The sequence below is a fragment of the Abramis brama genome (genome assembly GCF_963993115.1).
Source record: "Abramis brama genome assembly, chromosome: 19".
Taxonomy (NCBI): domain Eukaryota; kingdom Metazoa; phylum Chordata; class Actinopteri; order Cypriniformes; family Leuciscidae; genus Abramis; species Abramis brama.
Window position 1 is genome coordinate 6,915,179 of NC_139981.1, and position 23,842 is coordinate 6,939,020.

The window sequence follows — 23,842 nt, forward strand, 5'->3', positions numbered from 1 at the left end:
TAAAAGAAGAAATTTATGAATCTGTGCGTCCTTTCTTCTCTTATCAGCTTTGCCGATCTTCTTTGTGTCCTTTATGTGCCGTTAGTATTTCTGAAAGCTGATTAAATTATCTGTTACCTTATGATTTATGTGTAGGCTATTTGGTGTATTTTGTGTGCTTTGCAGAACAGGGATTGTATAACCCCATGCAGCACAAAACACCGAAACACACATTTGCACTTCAAACAGCAGCATGAAATTTGCATCTCCGTCTCTGTCGTGTATTTGATTACCTTTCCTTTGCCCTTCCTCTGTCTTTCTGCTACCTTTTGGTTCTTTAATGCATCTGAAAACACAAATCATGCTGATAATGGAGAATAGGATGAAAACAAGGAGTGTCTAGGTTTCTTTGCATGTAAACACTAAACGGTAATATAAGGAGTCAGTTTTCAAGTTTTTCAAGTTAAAGGGATAGGTCACCCAAAAATGAAAAACTGTCTGGTTAACAACACTCTTCAAAATATCTTCTTTTGTGTTCAACAGAAGAAACAAACTCATATAGACTTGAGGGGTGAGTCAAATTTTTTTGGGTGAACTATCCCTTTAAATTAATCTGCTCTAACGTATATTGTACATAGGCAAAAGTTGGTTAAATTAGTTGAAAGGTTTTTTTTTGTTTTGTTTTTTTTAAGTAGGGATGCATACCATTTGGTACTATATCAGTTATCTGCCAGTATTGGATTATTATTTTTTTAATCAGCATCTGTTGATACTGCAAAGTCTCATTTCCCTCATTTTTATATTTAGATTACATTTGCATAATAACAATTGCAAATTCTACTAATAACTTAATTAACATCCTGAAATTTAGAAAGTCTCCATATGAATGTCATTTGTTCATACATATAAATACAGTACACTTGTAGAGTTTAAAATAATAGATTTTAGTTTTTAGTGTTTTATTCTTAATTTATTCAGAGAAAATAGTTTAAAATTTTAATATCTGCAATTTATTATAATCCAAAACCCAGTTTATTGGTAACAGACAGAATATCGCTGCATTCCTATGCTACTAAATAAAATGCCTTGCACTCGGTGATATATTCGTAATACCCAAATGTAATTATGTTTGTCAATATTATTAATGAAATATTTAATATCTAAAATTGTTATATCAGCTGCTTTTAGGTTGGATGAGAGCCTTGGTGGTTGGTCCCCATTGGAAAAGAACTGTGAAATTGGTCTGTGCATCAGATTCATCAGTACTTTGATTCCCACCATGCACTGGTTTTTCTTGCCCAATGGTTGTCATATGCCAGACGACGAGCTACGTTATGGGTCACATGAATCTCTGCTGTCTCACTTCCTAATTCCCCTCCCACAGGAACACAGCACAGGCCCGAAGCTCAGAATCAGCACGTAGACCCTCCTCCTCTTTACATCAGCATTGCAGGGAGGAGACTGTACTGTTGTTTTCATGAGAGAAAAGAAATCTGAGGAGACGTGTTTATTTCTAATGAATGGGTTTTCCCAACATCTTCACTGTAGTCTGGACGTATTGCGTTTGAAAGGGCAACAATCTCAGGTTCTCTCTTCTTGCTCTTTTGGTTTTCACATCTCCAAGTGCTCTTACGCTATCGTGCCTCACCTACTCTCTTAGCAACTGTGGTCTGCCTTACCAGGTGAGTTGTGTCTTGGCAACAGCAAAGACAGCTGCTTTGTGTCCCTGTGGCAGGCTGGGAAGAGTGAGGAGCCTCTCAAATTCTTGGAGAAGCTTTGCATTGTCATTGCACCTCTGAGTGAACTTACTTTGTGTCTTTCATTTTATTTTAGAATTTCGTGTTAGTAATGTTTGCTAAGGCTCATACTTAAAGCTACACTGTATAGGATTTTCTCCCATCTAGCGGTGAAATTGTTTATGACTACCAACTGAATATTACTTTCTAGCCCCTCCTATTCCAAGGGCGTTTTAACTCCTACGGTGGCCGTATTATTTCAAATCTGCCGGCAGTCGCGAGTAATCTCCCCCTCGCATTCGTCACGGCGCCACTGAGTATAAAAACGCGAAAGGCGAAGCTTGAATTTCCAGGTATGTCCCTCTTTGGCTAATGTATTTTCAAGATGGAGGCGCAACATGGCTGCCGCCATTCAAGCGCCTCGCTCGTATGTATTCTAAATGGCAGATTCTACGCTTACGAGAATACTTGATTAGTTGGTAGAAGTAATTACACATTAATGAGTACATATCATTTTGAAAGAACAAAGTGTTTTTTGCAAAGAATCAACTTAAAAAATTACACAGTGTAGCTTTAAGATTAGTGTTTTGAACAAACGTACCCATCAAAGAATTTTGTATTTGTAATTCAAAAAGGGAAACAGAAAAGAGTTAAGACTGTGAATATACAAACCGTAAACAAAGCAACTGTGTGTGCCCTATTGACTGTGATTTATTTGTTTTCGTCACTTCCGTATTTCTTTTCGTTCACTTTTTTTCGCTAAGCTGTGCAGGCAATCTGATATCTCTCATTGGCGGTCTCAAAATGCGAAATCAGCTGAAAAGCTGCCGACGGGTTGTCCGATCAGTGCCAATGGTCACGAACGCAGCAAAAACTAGGCAGACACCAAAAGTGTGGTCAATGATGGCCTGACATGGGCCAACGGCAGACCGTCGGCTTGATGTGTCCAGGGTAAACTTGATTTTCCACTTTCCACACAGCGCAAGCCTTTCAAAGTATACTCTATTGACCATGAATGCATTCGCCATGTGCTCACTAGTGGAGTTTTTTTTTTTTTTTTTTTGGAGCGCTCAAATCACTTGCACATGTCTGCAGTGACCATTTTTATTGGTCATAACTTCTGGAAAGAAATAGCACAGACACTGAGCAAGGTCGAAATTTTCTAGTGCGCATGTGTTGAGCCTGTGTTTGAGCATCAAATCTAAGACACTTTTAAAGGCTGCACACATATGCTAAGCGTTCACATCAAAGCTGAAGTAGCCTATACTTTGGGGTTAATGCAGATAAGGGTTTAAGGGAAGAATACTGTCTGCTTAAAAATCCCATAAAAGAACATTACATTGAAGAAAGGATCTGAGACGTATCTAGAGAATATCATAGAGACATGGGTTGGGTCAGTAAAACAGTTTAGTCGCCACTCAGCAATATGCTAAAAATGTCTTAGAATACCATAGAAACTGCATAGTAATGCCCTGTTAACCATCTAGAGCACCATAACATGGTTAAATCTGAGCTAACATCTTGCTCTCGCTGATGTCCATTGCCTTAACTCGAATACTGTTAAGTGAAACAGTCATTGTTTAAAGCTTTGCAATGGTCTAAGCTGATTTACTACACGCAAGCCATTCTATAGGTTCCTAGTCCTGTTACATAAGTTGTTGAAGACATGCAAGTTTGCCTCAGTGAATCTAGATTAAAAGCCAGTTCCCATGGTGTTTTATGGGAGTTGGTAGGGAATTCATTCTTCTGCCTAGAGATGTTGGAACATTTGTGGAATATTTTCACCACTTCAAATTTACAGTGACTTGAATTATTTGTTTAGGGTTTCAAGACACAAGAACAAGCAAGAGACGACTCTCATTTAATTGCCTTTGGTGTCTTTTCATTTAAATTTTACACACTTATCTTAAAGGCACAATATGTAAGATTTTTAGATTAAAACCTACCCTTGATTATCCTTTTCACTTCCATAGAAACCATGGAAACACCTAAGACGCTTTAATAAATTATGTTTCATTAGACAGGTGAGCAACTGTTTGGATACCTTTATCAACAGAAAACTAATCATTGTTATATAGCTCAACACGGTTAGTCTTTTTTTTTTTTTTTTTTTTTCATTAGGTCACCTGATGGAGTTTTAGGACACCATTAGGCCGCTTGATGGAGTTTTTTCGGTTCCTTGCCACTGTTGCCTTTGGCTTGCTCAGTTGGGGATATTTTGGGGATATTTAATTTTATTCTATCAATCAATAAATTCCACTAGAAACAAACTTTGTTGTATTATTTTAATACTGTGAAGCTGCTTTGATACAATCTGTATTGTGAAAAGCGCTATACAAATATACTTGATTTGATTTGATTTGATTTGATTATTGTTTGAATCTGCCATTTTCTTACCATGAATAACATGTTTGTACCATGCCTCAGAGACCATGCTATTTTGTCAAGTGGCTAACATCACATAATCATAAAGAGCTTTATATGTAGTAACAGTAATACAGCATTTTCTCCACCAGCGGCCGACGGTGGCAAATAAGCATAATCAGACTCAACGCTAAGGATTTTTTCTAGTGGCCTGATTGAACCAGTGGATAAATGTGTTTCTTGCCCTGCCAAATTTTCACTGGCCCCACCAAAAAAAGTCATAAATAAATAAAATGGGCCTAGTTTTTGTTGTTTTTGACCCTTAACCATAATAAATAAGGTTGTGACACCAAAAACTACTAGCCTAACTCATATAAATTTTAAATATTGTTAAAGTCGACATGAAATCAAAATTGACCCTATTTACTTTATGTCCCGAGCGACGTTTGCGGTGACCCCGGGCCATCAGGCAGTCCTTATTGTCAAGCCCTGACAGCAACGTAAAATGTCCCAGGCTCTCGTCCCTGCCCTTAACAGGAAATGTTTCCAGGCCTCTGTTCTCATATTGTATTGTGTATCTCTGTGTAGGATGCGTGAGGACATGTCGAGCGTGGTGTGTGTGAAGGAGACGGAGGGGCAGGGCGACCCCGATGAGAAGCTGTCCCAGGACGAGCTGCTATGTCGGACACGAGAGGTCATGCAGGGGCTGGAGGCGCTCCGTGCAGAACATCAGGCCATCCTGGAGGGGCTGATGGGGACCTTGCGCTGCCTCAAACAGAGCCAGGAGGGTCGTGCTGTTGAGGAGAAGACAGCCATGATTCAACGCTCCATGGAAATGCTGGAGCTGGGCCTTAGCGAGGCACAGGTGCAGTGTGGAAATGCTTCCAAAGTGGGATAAAATGGCGATAAAATTAATTTGCTTGTAACCATTGTAACACCATGGCTTCTCTCTTTCTTTTATCGATCGGCGCAGGTGATGATGGCTCTGTCAGGGCACCTGAGTGCAGTGGAGGCTGAGAAACAGAAGCTTCGAGCACAGGTACATACACCACATAAAAAATTTAACTCTGCTCTCAGGTTCATTGGCGGATAGGTATACAGACTTGATTTGATTGCAAAGTCCAATCTTAAATTTAATTCCATCCCCCTACTCCCATTTGATATATTTTACATTGTATTATTTTGCTCCAAATTGTATTTTGTTTATTTCATCAGCGTGAGTACTAACAACAGTTTACCACTTAATTTTAGGATTTAAAATTGGAAGCATGGTTCACTTTACATTTTAACTCATGGTTTTGCCCCACACACATAATGGCACTTGTGTATATCTAAAGAATGAATCAGTGGAGTCAGGTTCATGAACCAATGTGATTTTAATCTAATTTTTGAACAATTGTTTAATTGTTGAATTGATTAATAATTAAATTACACACAATTACTAAGTTCTAAATAAAATGTTCAATGACTATGGGGAAAATAAAGGAGAAAATACTCCCTGAAACAGGGCTGCTGTCAATAGTGCTATTCGCTTCAACAAATTAGTTTAAAAGCTGTAGTGTGAAAATGCCCTAAAGCATATTTTTTTTCCTGTTCTCCAGGTGCGGAGGCTGTGTCAGGAGAACCAGTGGCTGAGGGATGAGCTGGCAGGGACCCAGCAGCGGCTGCAGAAGAGTGAGCAGAGCGTGGCCCAGCTGGAGGAGGAGAAGAAACATCTGGAGTTCATGAACCAACTCAAGAAATACGACCAGGACCTCAGCCCATCTGTGAGACTTGGTCTTATTTACCATAGAGCCTTTATCTCGGTGTCATTCTTTCTTTGGTCTCATTCTGTACTTCTCTCCACCTCTTTACATCTCACTCTCATCAGGATGATAAGGACTCTGATTCCAGTAGGGAGACACTGGATGATCTTTTCCCAGATGAGCAGGATGAACCGGGTCCTGGCAGTAAGTACCCCAGTAGCATCCCCCTACTTTGGACCTCTGACCTGGCAAAACACAGGGCACAGAGAAGAAAGACCATGATATAAGAATGGGCGAACCATTCAGGCTTATTGTATACAGTTGTGGTCTAAAAGTCAGAAGCCATTAGTAAAAATACTTCTAATTTGGTAATATATAAGTAAATATAATCAATATATTTAAAATACATTTAAATAAATATTTACACTACCGTTCAAAAGCTTGGGGTTGGTAAGAATTTTTTTAACTGCATTTATTTGATCAAAAATACAGTAAATAACAACAACATAATATTATGAAATATTATTACCATTTTAAATAACTATTTTCTATTTTAATTTATTTTAAAATATAGTTTGTTCCTGTGATGGCAAAGCTGAATTTTTATTACTCTAGTCTTCAGAGTCACATGATCCTTCAAAAATCATTCTAATATGCTGATTTGCTGCTAAAAAAAACAAACATTGCTCAGCTTTTATTTGAAATATAAATATTTTGTAACATTATAAACGCCTTTACTGTCACTCCTGATCAATTCAATGTGTCCTTTTGCTGAATAAAAGGTCTAATTGTTTTTGTTTTTTTACTGACCTCAAACATTTGAATGGTAGTATATACTGAATATATCTTTGTTTATATTTGTATAATTACATTTTCAATTTATTCCCAGGTTTAAATTCCAAGATTTTCATTGTGGTCTCAGTATTTTGTACCCCAATGTACTTCACCGTAGGGTGGTATTACCATCTGATACCATCACGGTACAACCAGAATATGAAAATTAAGATACAAAAATTTCATATAATGTGCTTACAAGCTCAAAAATATTAAAATCATGCTCTGCTTACTCTTTCTGAATCAAACTATTTTACCACTAATGTAATTTTTAGCCAAGTAAAAATGTAAAAAGTGTCAGTTCTGAAAGACTTAAAAGGAGCAGTGTATTGTTGGGGGAAGAGAAGAGAACCACAGTTCTTCCTTCCCGTATTTTCTGCTGAATGGTTACCCGTCTTGCATTTTCTTTCCACCCTTCCACTTTCTCTGTTGTCCTGCCTGAAAATTGCCTCATTGACTGTGGAAGAGGATCAAAGGGCAGCCCGGGACATGTGTCAGAGAGCGCAACAGCTCACGGGTGTTTAAAGCCTCATATGTCGCAGGCTGACACTGCCGTGCTCAGATTAGCCCTCATTCTGACACATGAATGCCAAATGGCTGTTTGACCGTCAGTGATGCATCCCTACAGCAAGTGATCTCCAGCAGGGTTTTTCAAAAAGACAGACATTAATCTGCTCTAAGAAAGATCGCATTAATCTCTTCTCCTCATTCCTGAAGTAGTGGGGATGTAATCCTTTCATTGTCATTTTGCTCTGCCATGTTTTTGATTAATTCTTAGTTTATTTGAGTTGGCTAATTTAAAGTTTGTTTTGGTCTTTTAAGTCTGAGGCATGTTTCTAATCAGAAAATATGCTCTCTTAGATCTTGTGCCTAAATGTGACAGTCTTAGGAAGAAGTGCTTTCTGGGGTCTCGGTTCATGTTTTTCTACTTTTAGGAGAAAGCTACATGTTGACTTCTGATAATTGACCATCTTAACTCAAACATATAGGCTTTGTTCCAGGAAAAAACTAATGAACTGTCTGCTTCCATTTACATTGGCAGCTTCTGAAATTAAATCATAAAAGTGACTGATCGGTTAATGACCACTCATGAGATCCAATGCTGATTCCAATAGTCTAGCAAATTTAAGGTGAGGCTCAAGATGACTTAAAAGTATTTAAATTATTAATCCAATTTTTTTTTTAATAAATGATTCATTTCATTGTATTATTTATTAATTTAAAATTATTATTAACGTAATACAATGATCTAACTCTAAAATGCTAAAAATATACAAAATCAAGATTTAAACTGAATTCACATTTCTTTTTTCCCGCTCAATAACTATTGCTTGTATTGTACAATGTACAGTTTTTTTAAACTGAATCGGTTAATTTTAATTTCAGCACTCCCAGTTTCTGTTAATAAAAATAGTTTGAAAACAAGCTGCTTTGTCATAACTACAGCAGAAATACTGGCGGATCCTTGAAATATTCAAATTCGATATAACCATACCACTAAACCTCTCTCTAATCTTACCCGTATCCCACCTCAATAGCAGCAGAAGTGTTTTACAATACAACATGAAGACAATAAGTATATTGTACCTAACAATTATTTGTTTTTGATGTAAGTACATAGTAGTCAAAGACACCTAATATAAAGTGCGACCTTTATTTTTTTGTGAGATTTTAATCATACCTATTTTGGTTACACTTTATTTGAAGGTGTACTTGTTGCAGTGTTATCATTCATTTAATTACCGAGTAAACTTAATTAACAATATGTACTTACTATAGGGTTCGTTTTAGGATTTGGGTTTGGTTTAGGGTTAGTTGCATGTAATTATGCATAATTTATTGTTATTAGTACAGTAAGTACATATTTAACAAGGACAGTGTCAAGGACAGTAAAATAGTGTCACCGCTTTACATTTTCACTGAGCTTGTCACTGTGTTTTGGTCTTTGTGCATAAGGAAATACCATAATGCAATCACTGCATCTGAAATCGAATACTTCCCTACTATATAGTATTTGAAAAACAGTACGGCAAAAGAGTATGTCCGAATAAAACAGTAGGCGAAAAGTCCCTGGATGACCTACTTTTTCTGCCAAGATTCTCGAGTGTGCATTTGATGGACACATTAATATCCCATGAGGCCACAGGAGAGGATTTGTGAATGGCAGTGAGCATTTTAATATTGACTCCAAACTGTGAGGCACACCATTAGTTTTGGGTCTGTTATGCTTACAAATGCTGTCTTGGACCATAGCTATAGACAGCAGATATTTGTAAAGATTTTGTTTTCCCCAGTCCAGCCTCCTCACAGCAGTGCAGTGGCAGCAGCGCAGCAGGGTGGTTACGAGATCCCCGCTCGTCTCCGAACCCTCCACAACCTGGTGATCCAGTACGCCTCACAGGGCAGGTACGAGGTGGCCGTTCCTCTCTGCAAACAGGCTCTGGAGGATCTAGAGAAAACATCTGGACACGATCATCCCGATGTAGCCACCATGCTGAACATTCTCGCCCTCGTTTACAGGTCAGCAAAGAACTTTAGCTCTGAAATATGTATTGGTTTACTGTCTGCTCAGAAGACTTTAATGTACAATTTTAAGCATGTCAAGTCCTGCTCATTTATGGACACTACCTATCCAAAGTTTGGGCTCAGTATTTTCTTTTTGAAAAATGCATACTTTTATTCAGGAAGGATGCATTAATTTAATCTATTTCAAATAATTGCTGTTTTTGAATTTTGTATTAATCAAAGAATCATGAAAAAATACATCATGGTTTCCACAAAAATATTAAGCAGCACAACTGTTTTCAACATTGTTAATAATAAGAAATGTTCCTTGAGCAGTTTATTTGCATCACACAAATAAATACATTTTAAAATATATTAAAATAGAAAACATTTTAAATTGTAATAACATTTCACAATATTACTGTTTTTACTGTTTTCGATCAAATAAATTGAGCCTTGGTAAGTATAAAACGTTTAAAAAAACACCTTTGAACATTAGTGTAAGTGTCATTCAGAAGTGATTCATGTTTTGTTTCATGTTAAAATACTTCTTGCTGCAGTGCTTTAAGTGGAAAAATTGCCTAGTGAATCTCTAATTTTAATGTTAATCTTAAACCGCAGTATGGTATCAACAAGTGCTTTAAACAAACGGGCTGAGAACCTCCTTCTCCATAGCTTTTGTTGTAAACGATGGTAATATCCGGCTCGCAAGCCGTTGGGATATTAGGCTATTATGCCATCACCCTGTTGCCATGGAAACCGCTTTTTGTGAGATAGACCTTTGCAACAGCCCTTTGTTGCACAACGAGTCGCAATAGATTGATGTGAAATTGTTTTCTGCTCTCCAGGGACCAGAATAAATACAAAGAGGCAGCAAACCTCCTTAACGATGCATTGGCCATCAGAGAGAAGACCCTAGGCAAAGACCACCCTGCGGTAAGAACCGGTCCTGCCCTCATCTGTCTGCTCTCCACATTACAGTCTGTCTGTGCTGTGTGCCACTATATTGTGTGTGTGTATTGAAATAAGCGGCACAGACTGCTGAAGTTTGAGTTTGTCATGTGAAGCTCACGTCTTGCCCTCTCATCAGGACCAGCGTCCCACAATTCTCTGCAGAGGTTAGATGCTTTAACACCTCTTATAGATCTGTCTTCTGTTTCATTCTTTATCTTCTACCTGGCTGTTTCCTAAAACTGGATGAATACTGAATATTCACAATATATTTGTGATGATTTTCTGGGCGATATGAAATTAAACAACATTGTGAATATCATAATGATTTTAATGCACTTTTCCGACTGGTTTCACAATCCTTCCTCGTCTCACAACTTGCAAGTGTGTTAAGAATGATATTTTATTCCTTAAATATTTGCCATCTATGATTAAAACTTGCTATTAGAATTGACCGATTTAATTCATTTCTGTGAATTAATTTCAGTTAAGAAAGATTTATAATAAAAAAAAGATAAAACACCTGGATTTATTATTTGTTTGCATCATCACTCAAAAATGTCTGCATATATATATATACAGTGAGGAAAATAAGTATTTGAACACCCTGCTATTTTGCAAGTTCTCCCACTTAGAAATCATGGAGGGATCTGAAATTGTCATCGTAGGTGCATGTCCACTGTGAGAGACATAATCTAAAAAAAAAATCCAGAAATCACAATGTATGATTTTTTAACTATTTATTTGTATGATACAGCTGCAAATAAGTATTTGAACACCTGAGAAAATCAATGTTAATATTTGGTACAGTAGTCTTTGTTTGCAATTACAGAGGTCAAACGTTTCCTGTAGTTTTTCACCAGGTTTGCACACACTGCAGGAGGGATTTTGGCCCACTCCTCCACACAGATCTTCTCTAGATCAGTCAGGTTTCTGGGCTGTCGCTGAGAAACACAGAGTTTGAGCTCCCTCCAAAGATTCTCTATTGGGTTTAGGTCTGGAGACTGGCTAGGCCACGCCAGAACCTTGATATGCTTCTTACAGAGCCACTCCTTGGTTATCCTGGCTGTGTGCTTCGGGTCATTGTCATGTTGGAAGACCCAGCCTCGACCCATCTTCAATGCTCTAACTGAGGGAAGGAGGTTGTTCCCCAAAATCTCGCAATACATGGCCTCGGTCATCCTCTCCTTAATACAGTGCAGTCGCCCTGTCCCATGTGCAGAAAAACACCCCCAAAGCATGATGCTACCACCCCCATGCTTCACAGTAGGGATGGTGTTCTTGGGATGGTACTCATCATTCTTCTTCCTCCAAACACGTTTAGTGGAATTATGACCAAAAAGTTCTATTTTGGTCTCATCTGACCACATGACTTTCTCCCATGACTCCTCTGGATCATCCAAATGGTCATTGGCAAACTTAAGACGGGCCTTGACATGTGCTGGTTTAAGCAGGGGAACCTTCCGTGCCATGCATGATTTCAAACCATGACGTCTTAGTGTATTATCAACACTAACCTTGGAAACGGTGGTCCCAGCTCTTTTCAGGTCATTGACCAGCTCCTCCCGTGTAGTTCTGGGCTGATTTCTCACCTTTCTTAGTATCATTGAGACCCCACGAGGTGAGATCTTGCATGGAGCCCCAGTCCGAGGGAGATTGACAGTCATGTTTAGCTTCTTCCATTTTCTAATGATTGCTCCAACAGTGGACCTTTTTTCACCAAGCTGCTTGGCAATTTCCCCGTAGCCCTTTCCAGCCTTGTGGAGGTGTACAATTTTGTCTCTAGTGTCTTTGGACAGGTCTTTGGTCTTGGCCATGTTAGTAGTTGGATTCTTACTGATTGTATGGGGTGGACAGGTGTCTTTATGCAGCTAACGACCTCAAACAGGTGCATCTAATTTAGGATAATAAATGGAGTGGAGGTGGACATTTTAAAGGCAGACTAACAGGTCTTTGAGGGTCAGAATTCTAGCTGATAGACAGGTGTTCAAATACTTATTTGCAGCTGTATCATACAAATAAATAGTTAAAAAATCATACATTGTGATTTCTGGATTTTTTTTTTTTTTAGATTATGTCTCTCACAGTGGACATGCACCTACGATGACAATTTCAGACCCCTCCATGATTTCTAAGTGGGAGAACTTGCAAAATAGCAGGGTGTTCAAATACTTATTTTCCTCACTGTATATATATAGTAAGTAGTAAGTTTATATTTTATATAATCAAAATATTGCATATACTATATATATATATATATATATATATATATATATATATATATATATATATATATATATATATATATATATAGTATATGCAATATTTTGATTATATAAAATATAAACATTGATTAAATATTCATGGTGTTAATTTAGTGGAAAACAGTGTGGAAAAACATGCCCTGGATATTTAATTTATTTTTTTACTTTGTTTTAGTGCTTTTATTAAACAGTTTGAATCTAGTATTTAGTTTCAATTTGGTTTTATTAAGTAAGGGTTCCTCTGATAGAAAAAGCAACACTTTTTAAACAATTTCACAATTAATATGTAAATCTAGAGATTTGAATATAATACAAATATCTAATATCGTCACAAGGCCAAAAATATAAATTTGCCCTTTCCCTTTTTCTTTTTCTTGTCACTTTTGCCGCCTGTCACACACGTATGGTGTCTCACATGCACTGAAGTATCTTAATCAAAGGTTGATCAGAACTCATCTGTCACAATGCACAGGGTGTATGCGTGTTAGTCTACCCACACTTGGAAAATTTGACCTTGATCGGATTTCAAGCAAGTAATCATTTTTCGTAAGATGACATGAGTAATTGTATTTAAATGATTGCACCAATTCAGAATCATTGATTGGTTGCATCGTTGAACGATTTTGAAATGTATCTGCGTATGTAAATATATGTGCATGTTTTCGTGTGTATGCAGGTGGCTGCCACTCTGAACAACCTGGCCGTTCTTTATGGCAAACGAGGGAAGTACAAGGAAGCAGAACCTCTGTGTAAAAGAGCACTGGAGATCAGAGAGAAGGTGGGTCAGAGGTCAAATGAATGAATCATGTGTATGACTTTGTAATGAATGTAATCTTCAATCTTTCCCTACCGGTTTTGCATCTCAAAACAACTCACATTCACCTTTCTCTCTCTCTCTCCTCAATTCTTAAGCATCCATTCTTGAAACATTTATCTTCTGAAACCCTATTTCCTTTCATGGGGTTTAATACTATTCTACTGCTACTTCAACTTCAACATTCCTCCTTTTTTTTTTAAAGGCTAAAACTTTTCAAGTCATTTCACACTCATGCCTCTTTTTTTAGAGATCTTACAATATATCAGGACATTAATACGTTTTTTTTTCTTGCCTATTAAAAAGAATTTGCGATTTCAGTTTACCATTTAGGACTTACTGTTTTATTGTGGTAATGTTTTTCCATACTTCTCTGTGGACACTTTTTTCTTTTCCCCTTATCCAAAAATAACACCTGCAGCAGCCGCACACCTTCCGTACAGATGAAAATGTTGTGCTTCTTAGACACTCTGTTCCCCTTCCCTCCCGCTGCGTCACAGATTTGTTTTGATCTCTTTATGGAGAGAGTTCTTCTAAGCCTGTGTGATAAAGCTCTTACTGCAAGTCTTGAGAGTCTTACTCAGAGTGCTGCGTCTCACACATGCAGAGCTGAGAGAAATAGCTTAGACCACCTGAATTCAAAATCTCATCGCTTAACTTCTGCAGACATTTCATATTTTCCTTTCTATTGCAGCATGACCAAAATCTTACACTGCCGTTCAAAGAAATAAATGCTTTTAATCAGCAAGGATGCATTAAATTGATCAAAAGTGACGGTAAACATTTATAATATTATAAAAGAATTCTATTTCTAATAAATGCTTTTTTTTATCATGGTTTCCACAAAAAAAGCAATGCAACTGTTTTCAACACTGATGATAAGAAGAAATGTTTCTAGAGCAGCAAATCAGCATATTAAAATGATTTCTGAAGGATCATGTGACACTGAAGACTGGAGTAATGATGCTGCAAATTCATCTGCAAAATATTTGTTACAACATTTCACAATATTACTGTTTTTACTGTATTTTTGATCAAATGAACGCAGCCTTGGTGAACATCAGAGACTTTAAAAATAAAAAAATAAAAAATGTTTTACAGACAGCAAAGTTTTTAATGGTAGTGTACATATAATGGTATATATCACAATGTAGTTTATATATTGTTCACATATTATAGTTTATTAGATCAGTTTGTTTTATAAGATGTTATTGAAAATTTTTCTTTTATAGTATTGCTGTTGCCACTGTTTTATAAAAGCCTTTTAAGGGGTTTTAATCACCATGGTAGAATAACTGAAGCACATGGTATCTATAGAGTAGTGCTTGTATGACATCAGAACTCGCAAGACTAATTCGCCGCTAGTTTCTTTGAGATTTTCCTATGGGGGTTTTCGATTTATGTGTAAAATAAAGCCTGTGGTAAACATAACTTGACAATACTTTGTCGTTTTGGTCTATAACAAACCCATAGCGAAAGCGTGAATTTGCATCAGTTATGTTCATTTTTGAAAATGTACGTTTTTGATAAGTAACTAGATGAGACAGATTGGGATGTGATGTGAGTGTGTGCAGTGTACGTTGTCGAACAAAACTTCAAAGTATCGTTGAGTTATGTTTACCACAGTCTTTATTTTACTCATAAATTGAAAAACCCCATTATAAAACCCCATAGGAAAATCTCGAGGGAACAAGCAGTGAACCAGTTGGCAAAGGTTTTCTTTCAACTTCAAAAAACATTGAATCATATTGGTCACAGAGCCCTTCACTGTGAACAGTCAATATCTCTCAACATGAGCCGAACAACAACAACAGAGAGGTAAAGAGATAAGTAGAGATGCTCATTGTAATTAATCAATAAAATCCTCCTTAAGGCCTGTGTTTTATAAAAAGAGATGGAGACAGCTTAGAATTAAATCAGGAATAATTATTATATTAGGAATAATATTTCAAATCAGGTGAAGTTAAGTGAAGGCCAAGTATGGTAACCCATATTTGGAATTTGTCCTCTGCATTTAACCCATCCAAGATAGTGAACACACATTAGGAGCAGTCAGTCGTGGAAACACACACACACACACACTGCAAACTGTTAGGTGCCTTGCTCCCTGATGGTATTGAGTAGTGGATACACACACCCGTAGCAGTGGGCTTTCTTTTTTGCTGTGGTGCCTGGTGAGCAATTGGGGGTTAGGTGCCTTGCTCAATGTCACCTCAGTCATTTCCCTGATGGTATTGAGTATTGAACCCGCGACCTTTGGGTAACAAGTCCGATTCTTAGGTCACAACTGCCCCAATCAGCCCCAAATCTGCAGTAAAATCTAATGGCATTAGTATCATAAATGCTGCTTTTGCTCAAATCACTCAAAAAAAAAAAAATCTTTGTTTTTCAGACTGGCTCAGGTCATTTGCATGCAATATGTAAATCTCTGGTTCCTAAACTTTTTCTGCCGGGCCCCCTTTTTTTTGTATAGAAAAATATTTTCAAGCCCCCATATTAAGACACTCTCAGACATGACCTTGCTTGTATTTATTTTAAACATTATAATTAATACAGTACTACAACTTCTCAACTCTAACTGGCGTCTCTTTGTCTTCGTGATGTGAAGTCTCTAAGTGGCGTCTTAACTTGTTCAGCTCCATTCTGTCTGAAGTTAATATTTTGACACACTGTGGTTTCTCTTAATTACCCACAATTGTACTGGTGAATCTGAGGGCTGTCTAGAGGCGACAAAGCAAACGTTGCAAACTCATTTGTCCTTTGTGTCAAAAGTTGCGTGAGTGCTTGAAGCACATCAGAAATAGAGCGAGGCATTAGTTTACGTTCAAACACATCCATCATGCTCACATAGAATAACAATGTAAAAGGAGCACAGTGGAATGCAAAAACGTGAGACACAGGGAAAAAAATTGCAAGCTTTAAAAAGGGTCTGTTCACATAGAATGTGTTTTTGCATTTTACTGCCCTGCATTTCCATTGTTTTTCTTTTAAATGTGTTTGACCATTGCGCTCGTGTCTCACATCTTTTGCAGAATCTTGTGTCTGACACTGCTTTCTAAAAGCACTCCAGTTAAAAGAATTTAAACTTAAAAAATGCATTTCTAGAACTTGCAATTTTTGCAAAAAAATAAAAAGTTGCAAAAGTTGCGTTTAAAAGTTGAACCTCTTTTTACTTGAGCGACCCGTTTTTAGAACCCCATGTCATGTGCAAGACATTGCAAAAAGTGTGAATACAATGTCAAACACTTCCATGTTTACATAGAAAACTAATGGAGAAGCAGCGCAGTGGACTGCAAAAATAGGTGCTTTCGCACCGGAGGAAACTTTTCATAGTTCCTAGAGCTATTGGCGGAAGTACCCAGATTTGGCGTGTTTGCAGAACTAAGAACGATTTTAGTTCTAGGAACTTCTTTTGGAGGAACTAATTTAGCTCCTACTTCAGAGTAGGGTCTGTGTAAACACACAGATTATAGCCTATATATTTACTCCAGAAACTAACTCTACGAACATGAAAAACAGTGATAGATGGGCCTCTTAACCTTTAAGGAGAAAATCTAACGCAACTTTGAGGTGACCAAGCGAAACATTATTGTATTACTGTTCAGCTAGCAACACTAGACATCAACCACATGGCATAAGCTAATACCTTTTTATGTACTGTCTATCTAATAACGTATTAGACAGGACTGTTAGACCGATCATAAACTAATGAACACGGAGAATGTGAGCACTATATGCTCAGGCTCTGGCTGGTGTTCTCAGCGCCGTCAAAATAAAGGCTAGCCGCGCCGTCAAAATAAAAGCCACAACAACAACCGCGGCTTAGGTCACTTCAGAGTTCCTACTGGTGGTGCGAATGCAACCAAGAAAACGTTCCTAAGGGAACCATTAGTTCTTGGGGAACCACCCTGGTGGCTAGTTCCTAGAACTTAAATTTCTAGAACTACCTGGTGTGAAAGCCCCTAATGTGTTCTGTGTAAACGGCTCTTAAGAGGGGCTATTTTAACTGGTAATTGGGACCGTTCCTACAGCCACCATAGTAAGCATTAGGATGAATAACCAGGTCATCCCCTCTCTGTAGGTGGTTGTATACTACTACAATCAGAGTAACACAGATAAGGCAGCTGAATAACATGGGCTATGTTTGTGTTTGTGTGTCAGGTGCTGGGGAAAGACCACCCTGATGTTGCTAAGCAGCTGAATAATCTGGCCTTGCTGTGTCAGAACCAAGGCAAGTATGAAGAGGTGGAGTACTACTACCAGAGAGCCCTGGAGATCTACCAGACCAAACTGGGCCCTGACGACCCTAATGTGGCCAAGACCAAAAACAACCTGGTACAAACACACTCACAATTCACACTCCCCATTCATTTAACTAGCAAACAGACCTCCATTTGTGGAGTTATGCATTTCTGAGCATGTTTAGAGAAAAACAAAACCTCCAGTATACATTTGTCATAAATAAATAATGGACTGTAATCGAATATCCCATTAGAATAACACTGATTCATTTTGAAATGATCTTCTGTCGGGTCAGTCTTTTTAATTAACTTTAAGAAATGTATCCATATGGTGTGGTGTCTGCAGTGTTTATACTGCAGGATTTCTGTCGTCTCAGCAAATTGTACACATGAGATATGGCTCATTCTGCTTTCAGTGTAATGGAAGAAGCTTTTACAGTAAATAGTCGTGCTCGGACTGAAACATCTTTAAGCTACGGAGCCCTCAAAGGGACATGGTGAAGGAAAAAAATATGAGATGGGAGGAAAAATTATGTCAGTGCTTTTGTGTTTTCTTTGCCATTACTTTGCCACTTCCTGTGGAGTTTTATTTTTCTTGCGACTAACCGACTAATATAAATGTTGGTTATAGCGTTTAGTTGACTATTAGGGGGTAGCCCTAGTTTTGAGAGGGGACACAAAGTTTCTCTTGGGAATGCGAAAGTTTTGCGAATGAACACAAAGTTTCTCAGGGGATTGCAAAACTTTAGCAAGTTAGCGCAAAAAGATTGAAATATATTTTTTCCATCACCATGTCACTTTAAGGGGCTCCGTATTCAGCAGACGTTGTTTAGGGTTTATAGCAGTTATAATAAGATGTACTGTATATCAGCCATTGATATTTATCAGACAATTATTGATCAAACTTCAAACAAGCACAAGCACCAAAGGTCGATGTATGTAGAAATTATTTAGTGTACAATTGTATTGTAGGGTCTAACTTTTTTCCTGCACATAATATAGTCAATAAATATACTTGGTCAAATGTAATCTAGAAAATTGATACAAATAAGTACATCCCTGTTACTGACCCATTTCTCTTTCTTTCTCAGGCTTCATGCTACCTGAAACAGGGGAAATTTAAGCAGGCCGAGACTCTATATAAGGAGATCCTGACCAGAGCCCATGAGAGAGAATTTGGCTCTGTAGATGGTATGTGTGCTTTTTCCTGACCCAGGCATTTTTTTTAATATCTTTTTGCATTGTTCTCTATGGAATATTAAAATGTGCTCAACACTATTCTGCTTAAAAATAAACCTCACAAACTTTCTAAGCATGTTTTATACAGTCAGCAGCAGCGACACAGCTTACCACACTGGAGTTTTGCAGAATTCAAAGTGAAGTTTAACATGCTCCTTAGGGCTGAAAGATATGTTATTTATTCATTATATATTTGTTATGATTTTGCTGGCGATATAAAATGAATCCTCTGTGAAAATGGCAATAATTGGCAGATTTATTTGACAGATATTTTGTAAGATTATAAATGTTTTTTACTGTCACTTTTGATCAATTTAATGCATCCTTTCTTACGGACCTCAAACTTATGAACAGTAGTATGTATTAAAATATTTTAATTAGAAATTTATGTAAATATTGGTAAATGTTGCTGTGAGATGTATTGATTAATGTCAGTGTCTTAAAAATATCAAGATAATATTTATATCATCCAGTCCAAATGGTTGCACACGTTTGGAGTCACTTATGCACACACACTTTCAAACTCCTTTTTGTTACTCCAGTTCAGGGGCCAGTTGCATAAACATAGCTATTATGTTAAGATAGTGTCTTAAGAACTAGTATGACCCACTAGCAGTTAGTCAAGGGGCAGTTAGCCTTACTTTTCGGTATCAAATTAGGCCAATCTACATTTTTATATAACTGACTTAAAAAAAGTTATAAGCAAAAAATTTTAAAGAAAAAAATGTGATGACTAACTTGTAAGACTAGTCTTGGTGGTTTATGCACTTAATGGTTTATGCATCTTCTCTCCTTCTCTTACATACTGTTTCTCACACACACACACATTGGCAGGAAGACATGTTGATTAATTGTGAAGCTCTAACCAAGAGCTCATTTGTAAGCTAAAAGCTCCTACTGTTTCTGTCAGTGAGCACACTATTCACCTCAGGCACTAGAAACACCATCACTCATTATATTGAACTTAATAGCTAGGCGTGTGTCTGTGTGTTTGGGCTTAAAGTGATGTTGTTTCTATGTCCTTTGTTTCCCCCTGCAGATGAAAATAAACCCATCTGGATGCATGCAGAGGAGAGAGAAGAACAGAGCAAGGTGAGAACAGGTCAAGGGTCACAGGACGAGAGTAATGTTTATACTACAGTATGTTTTAATGTTGAATATCAGCACTGTCCAAATGGTACTTTCAGTGTTTTTGAGAGCTTGTTTCTAAACGCTTTCTGTGTTTCAGGGCAAGCAGAAGGATGGCTCTCCGTTTGGAGAGTATGGTGGCTGGTACAAGGCCTGTAAAGTAGACAGGTCAGATATTCCCTCATCTGCTGCATGCATTGTATACACAAGTATACACAATTTGCTTAGCCTCAAGATTTTACAGTCTTACTTCTGCAGCATCACAATGAAATGTTTTCCTGTCTGACTTCTGCCATCTGCAGCCCCACTGTGACGACCACACTGAAGAATCTTGGCGCTCTCTACAAGAGACAGGGCAAGTTTGAGGCTGCAGAGACCCTGGAGGAGGCGGCTTTGCGCTCCAGAAAACAGGTGTGTGTGTGTGTGGTCTGTTGGTGAAATACAAATTGGCCAGCTGTCATTTAGGGCTCAATAGGTTTTTATTAAGGTCTTATAAAGGTTTAGCTTGGTCATATTAGAGTATACGGCACTCGCATTGAACAAAGTTTGTGAGAAGCCAGAATGCGTATCCATCGACTGAAACCTACATTAACCTACATCTGCCCGTCTGTTTTACGCATATTTTCAACAAACCATATTATAAATGTGTATGTGTCGTCAGATTTGAGATGAATCACAGTGCGAATAAAATGTTTTATATTATATATGTTATATTTTAAAATTATGTGTGTGTGTATTTATTTATATATGGGGGTGCGTGTATATATATATATATATATATATATATATATATATATATATATATATATATATATATATATATATATATATATATAAAAAATTCATAATTTATTTATTATAAAATATCTAAATAAATAAGTAAATAAAAACAAAATGTGTGAAATATATAAGATAATTATAATTCAGAATGTTCAAACTGCATTGATTTATACTGACAATGACAACCTCCAAAAACAACCATATAAGTTTTTCTAGAATACAAAGTCACTATAAATTTCTATAAATGGCCAGATAGGTTGTAGGCCAAAGCTGATAAAAATATGATTGTTTTGATCAGACCATATTTGTTAATTTTGTGTTGTCTGTCTTCCTGCAGGGTCTGGACACGGCACATAAGCAGCGTGTGGCGGAGGTGCTGGGAGACCCTGAAGTACGAGAGAAGCAGCGGAGCCGTGAGAGCCTGATCTCTGACACGGTGAAGTACGAAAGCGGCCCTGACGGAGGAGAGGAAGTGAGTATGAGCGTGGAGTGGAACGGGGTAAGTACAGTACACACCGCCCAGGCCCACACACACACTACAATATCTCACGGGTCTCTGAGTCCTGGCAGGCATAAATATTCAGTGAGAGGATAGTGATGTAGTCCGGCATGTAATTCTGACCTGACAAGACACAATAATTCCCACATGCATCCACCCCACCTCACATCCAGAATTAATCACATGAAGAAAAATGCATTTGGATGTGTGCCAGTGCATTGATCAAACTCTATTTTAGACAGGAACATGAATCACTGGAAGCAGATCAAACCTGAAATCAGATAAAGCTAATTATATTATTACAGTGGCTTGTATTGAGTTTAGAATCAAAAGTATTAAAAGTAACCTCAGTCAGTTCAGCATTACTGCTCTCAAAGAGCAGCGTGTGGAATTTGCAGGCCTGTTCTGGGGCTCAAATAGTGTTGGATTGGAGTTACTCTTTATACTTTCTGACTCCATACATCGTTGTAATCATATTCCTCATGCTGATTGAGTGTCAAATTTATTTGCCTGTAGTGCTTTATAGTGGCCTGACTTGAAACCCTATTAACCCTTTCAACCATGAATTAACTCAAATTATATTCATTGACTGCAGAGATTGTTTTTTTTTTTTTTACATAGTTTATATTTAGTACACATTCTTTATACATAATACACTACCAGTCAAACGTTTGGACTCACTTGATTGAATTTCTGTATGATTTAAAAAAAAAAATGTTGATTTAGAGTCTTATACTGAAATGCTTGAAGTTGTAGATGCATTTAGATTTTAATTATAATAATGTTATTTTATATATATAAAAATAGCAATAATAATGTTTATGATTCAATTTTATACAATTATTTTAATAATATTCTAGTATTAATATTAATAATAACCATTATAATTATTATTATTTTTATAAGAGTTGTCCAGACATTTAAGTGGTAGTGTATTCATACACATTTGATATATTCAAGATACCGGTATGTTTGATACCGTTTCATTTATGTAAGTTAATCATTTTCGTCTTTTATTGTATTTTATAAAATATATGTATATAAAAGAAAAATATGTCTTTAAACAAGAGTAAAAACTTTAATTATTGATATACCTGCGTTTTCTAAAAACATTGCTAAGCAGGTGGGTTGCATTATTGAAATAAATCTCATGCATTTGCAGTTTAAATCACAGCTTGTCTTTTAAACACACTCAATCCTTAAATTAACAGAATTTCTTACGTGCCAGACACAATGAATTGTTTAAAAATGTTCCACAAGTTTAGTGAATGATCCAAATCATCATTAATCTAAACAGAAATCATTCATTCATTAACTTCCTCTCTGTAGCTTAGCATTAGATGAATATGAATGCTTCTCTTCTGTAAGGCAGATGTTTCGTAGCTGCTGTTTTGATCATCACACCTCTGCTGTAGTCTCTCTGCAATTCTGAGTCACAACTTTTATGCTGCCGTAGCAACAGTAACCATAGCTCCAAGACAACCAATCAGCATCCCCCATGGCGAGAACCCACCCCCCAATTCAGATTGTGGGAGGCTCCTATCAGATTCATCGAGCTGGTTTGGCTGTGATCTCATTCACCTGAATTTCCCTTCCCTGTCTTTCTTGCTTATATGTCCTTGTCTCTTTCTCTCGCGCACACAGCTCAGTACTTTAAATTGTTATATTGTAAATCTTTCTCAAACATGCATTTGTTTTTCTTACACATACAGGCACTCACGTAGCATAAAATCAGCAAGGTCTTACATTCACGTACATGTTGGCGTGGGCTGTGTGTTCTGTACTCCTGGTGTGTTTTTCTGATTTGTCTCATTGAATGCATGCTCTAATCCTATTTGTGAATGTCTGTTTGTTTGCACACTTAAAGTATCCTCTTGCTTTCTACCTCTTGCCAGCTCATTTTGTGTTATTGTCCTCATCTATTCATAGCCGTCTCCCAGTCAAATCTGAGATCCATAATGTATAAGCTTGCACAAATCAATAGGACCTCAGGGTTGATAGTGTGCCATTTTTAGACATTGCTCAGGGTTGTAGGAATAGAGTCATGGAAAAGTGCCTGTGGCTTTGGCCTTTAAACAAGACTACTATGCTGAATTTATTTCGGTCAGCCATTTTACACAAAACAACCACATGATCCCATGTGTGATCACAGTGGCACAATATTTGTGTTCTTTGTTTTGTTCCAGATTTCATTTGCTTTTGTTTAAGCCCCTGTGAGTTGCTGTTGTTCTTCTGAGGAGTATATTATTAACGCAATCCATTTACATGTTCCCTCTTGACTCAACCCATATGCAGAAAATTGCAAATGCACGGTCATGTTTTTGTGATAGTAATGACATTTGAATATAGACCAATGCCAAAAAACCTGGCAAATACATTGATGATTTGATCCTCAAAAGCGTATTCATCAATCTGGTACCTTGTAAACTTTGTTAGAATCAGAAATTAGCATCACCCTTGTTCCCTCGACAAAAAGCCAATAGGATATTTTTCCATTGGCTTTTGGATTATTGCTAAAAATATGCTCTGTGACGAAACCAAAGTGTATGATTCTTACACATTGTCCATCAAGACAATCTTCATGAATGAACAAAACTTTTATGATTTTTGAAAATCTAAATGCAATCACCAGAAGTAAAAAAAAACAAAAACACTGGCTATATACGAACTTCACCACAGTTGTGTGACTTCAACGTCACCACCAAGCTTCCAACAACTTCAACACAACGAGGCTGTAAAAGCAGATTTTATGTCATAGAATAA

The 23,842-nt window shown here is 37.2% G+C and overlaps 1 protein-coding gene across 5 annotated transcripts in view; it reads left to right on the plus strand.

Moving 5' to 3' along the window:
• The window catches only part of klc1a (kinesin light chain 1a), a 40,890-nt gene that overhangs the window by 4,728 nt on the left and 12,320 nt on the right, over positions 1-23,842 (plus strand). For 3 of the 5 annotated variants that reach the window (XM_084092778.1, XM_084092780.1, XM_084092781.1), the window contains exons 2-14: positions 4,668-4,944; positions 5,053-5,118; positions 5,681-5,845; positions 5,950-6,028; positions 8,953-9,178; positions 10,012-10,099; positions 13,055-13,156; positions 17,354-17,527; positions 18,525-18,624; positions 19,712-19,764; positions 19,901-19,968; positions 20,103-20,211; positions 20,918-21,052. In XM_084092778.1, coding sequence (XP_083948904.1) covers positions 4,669-4,944; positions 5,053-5,118; positions 5,681-5,845; positions 5,950-6,028; positions 8,953-9,178; positions 10,012-10,099; positions 13,055-13,156; positions 17,354-17,527; positions 18,525-18,624; positions 19,712-19,764; positions 19,901-19,968; positions 20,103-20,211; positions 20,918-21,052 — 1,641 coding nt within the window. In that variant the 5' untranslated portion in view covers position 4,668. Of the gene's footprint in view, positions 1-4,667; positions 4,945-5,052; positions 5,119-5,680; positions 5,846-5,949; positions 6,029-8,952; positions 9,179-10,011; positions 10,100-13,054; positions 13,157-17,353; positions 17,528-18,524; positions 18,625-19,711; positions 19,765-19,900; positions 19,969-20,102; positions 20,212-20,917; positions 21,080-23,842 lie in introns of all 5 variants that reach the window. The other 2 variants (XM_084092777.1, XM_084092779.1) reach the window with 1 other exon arrangement.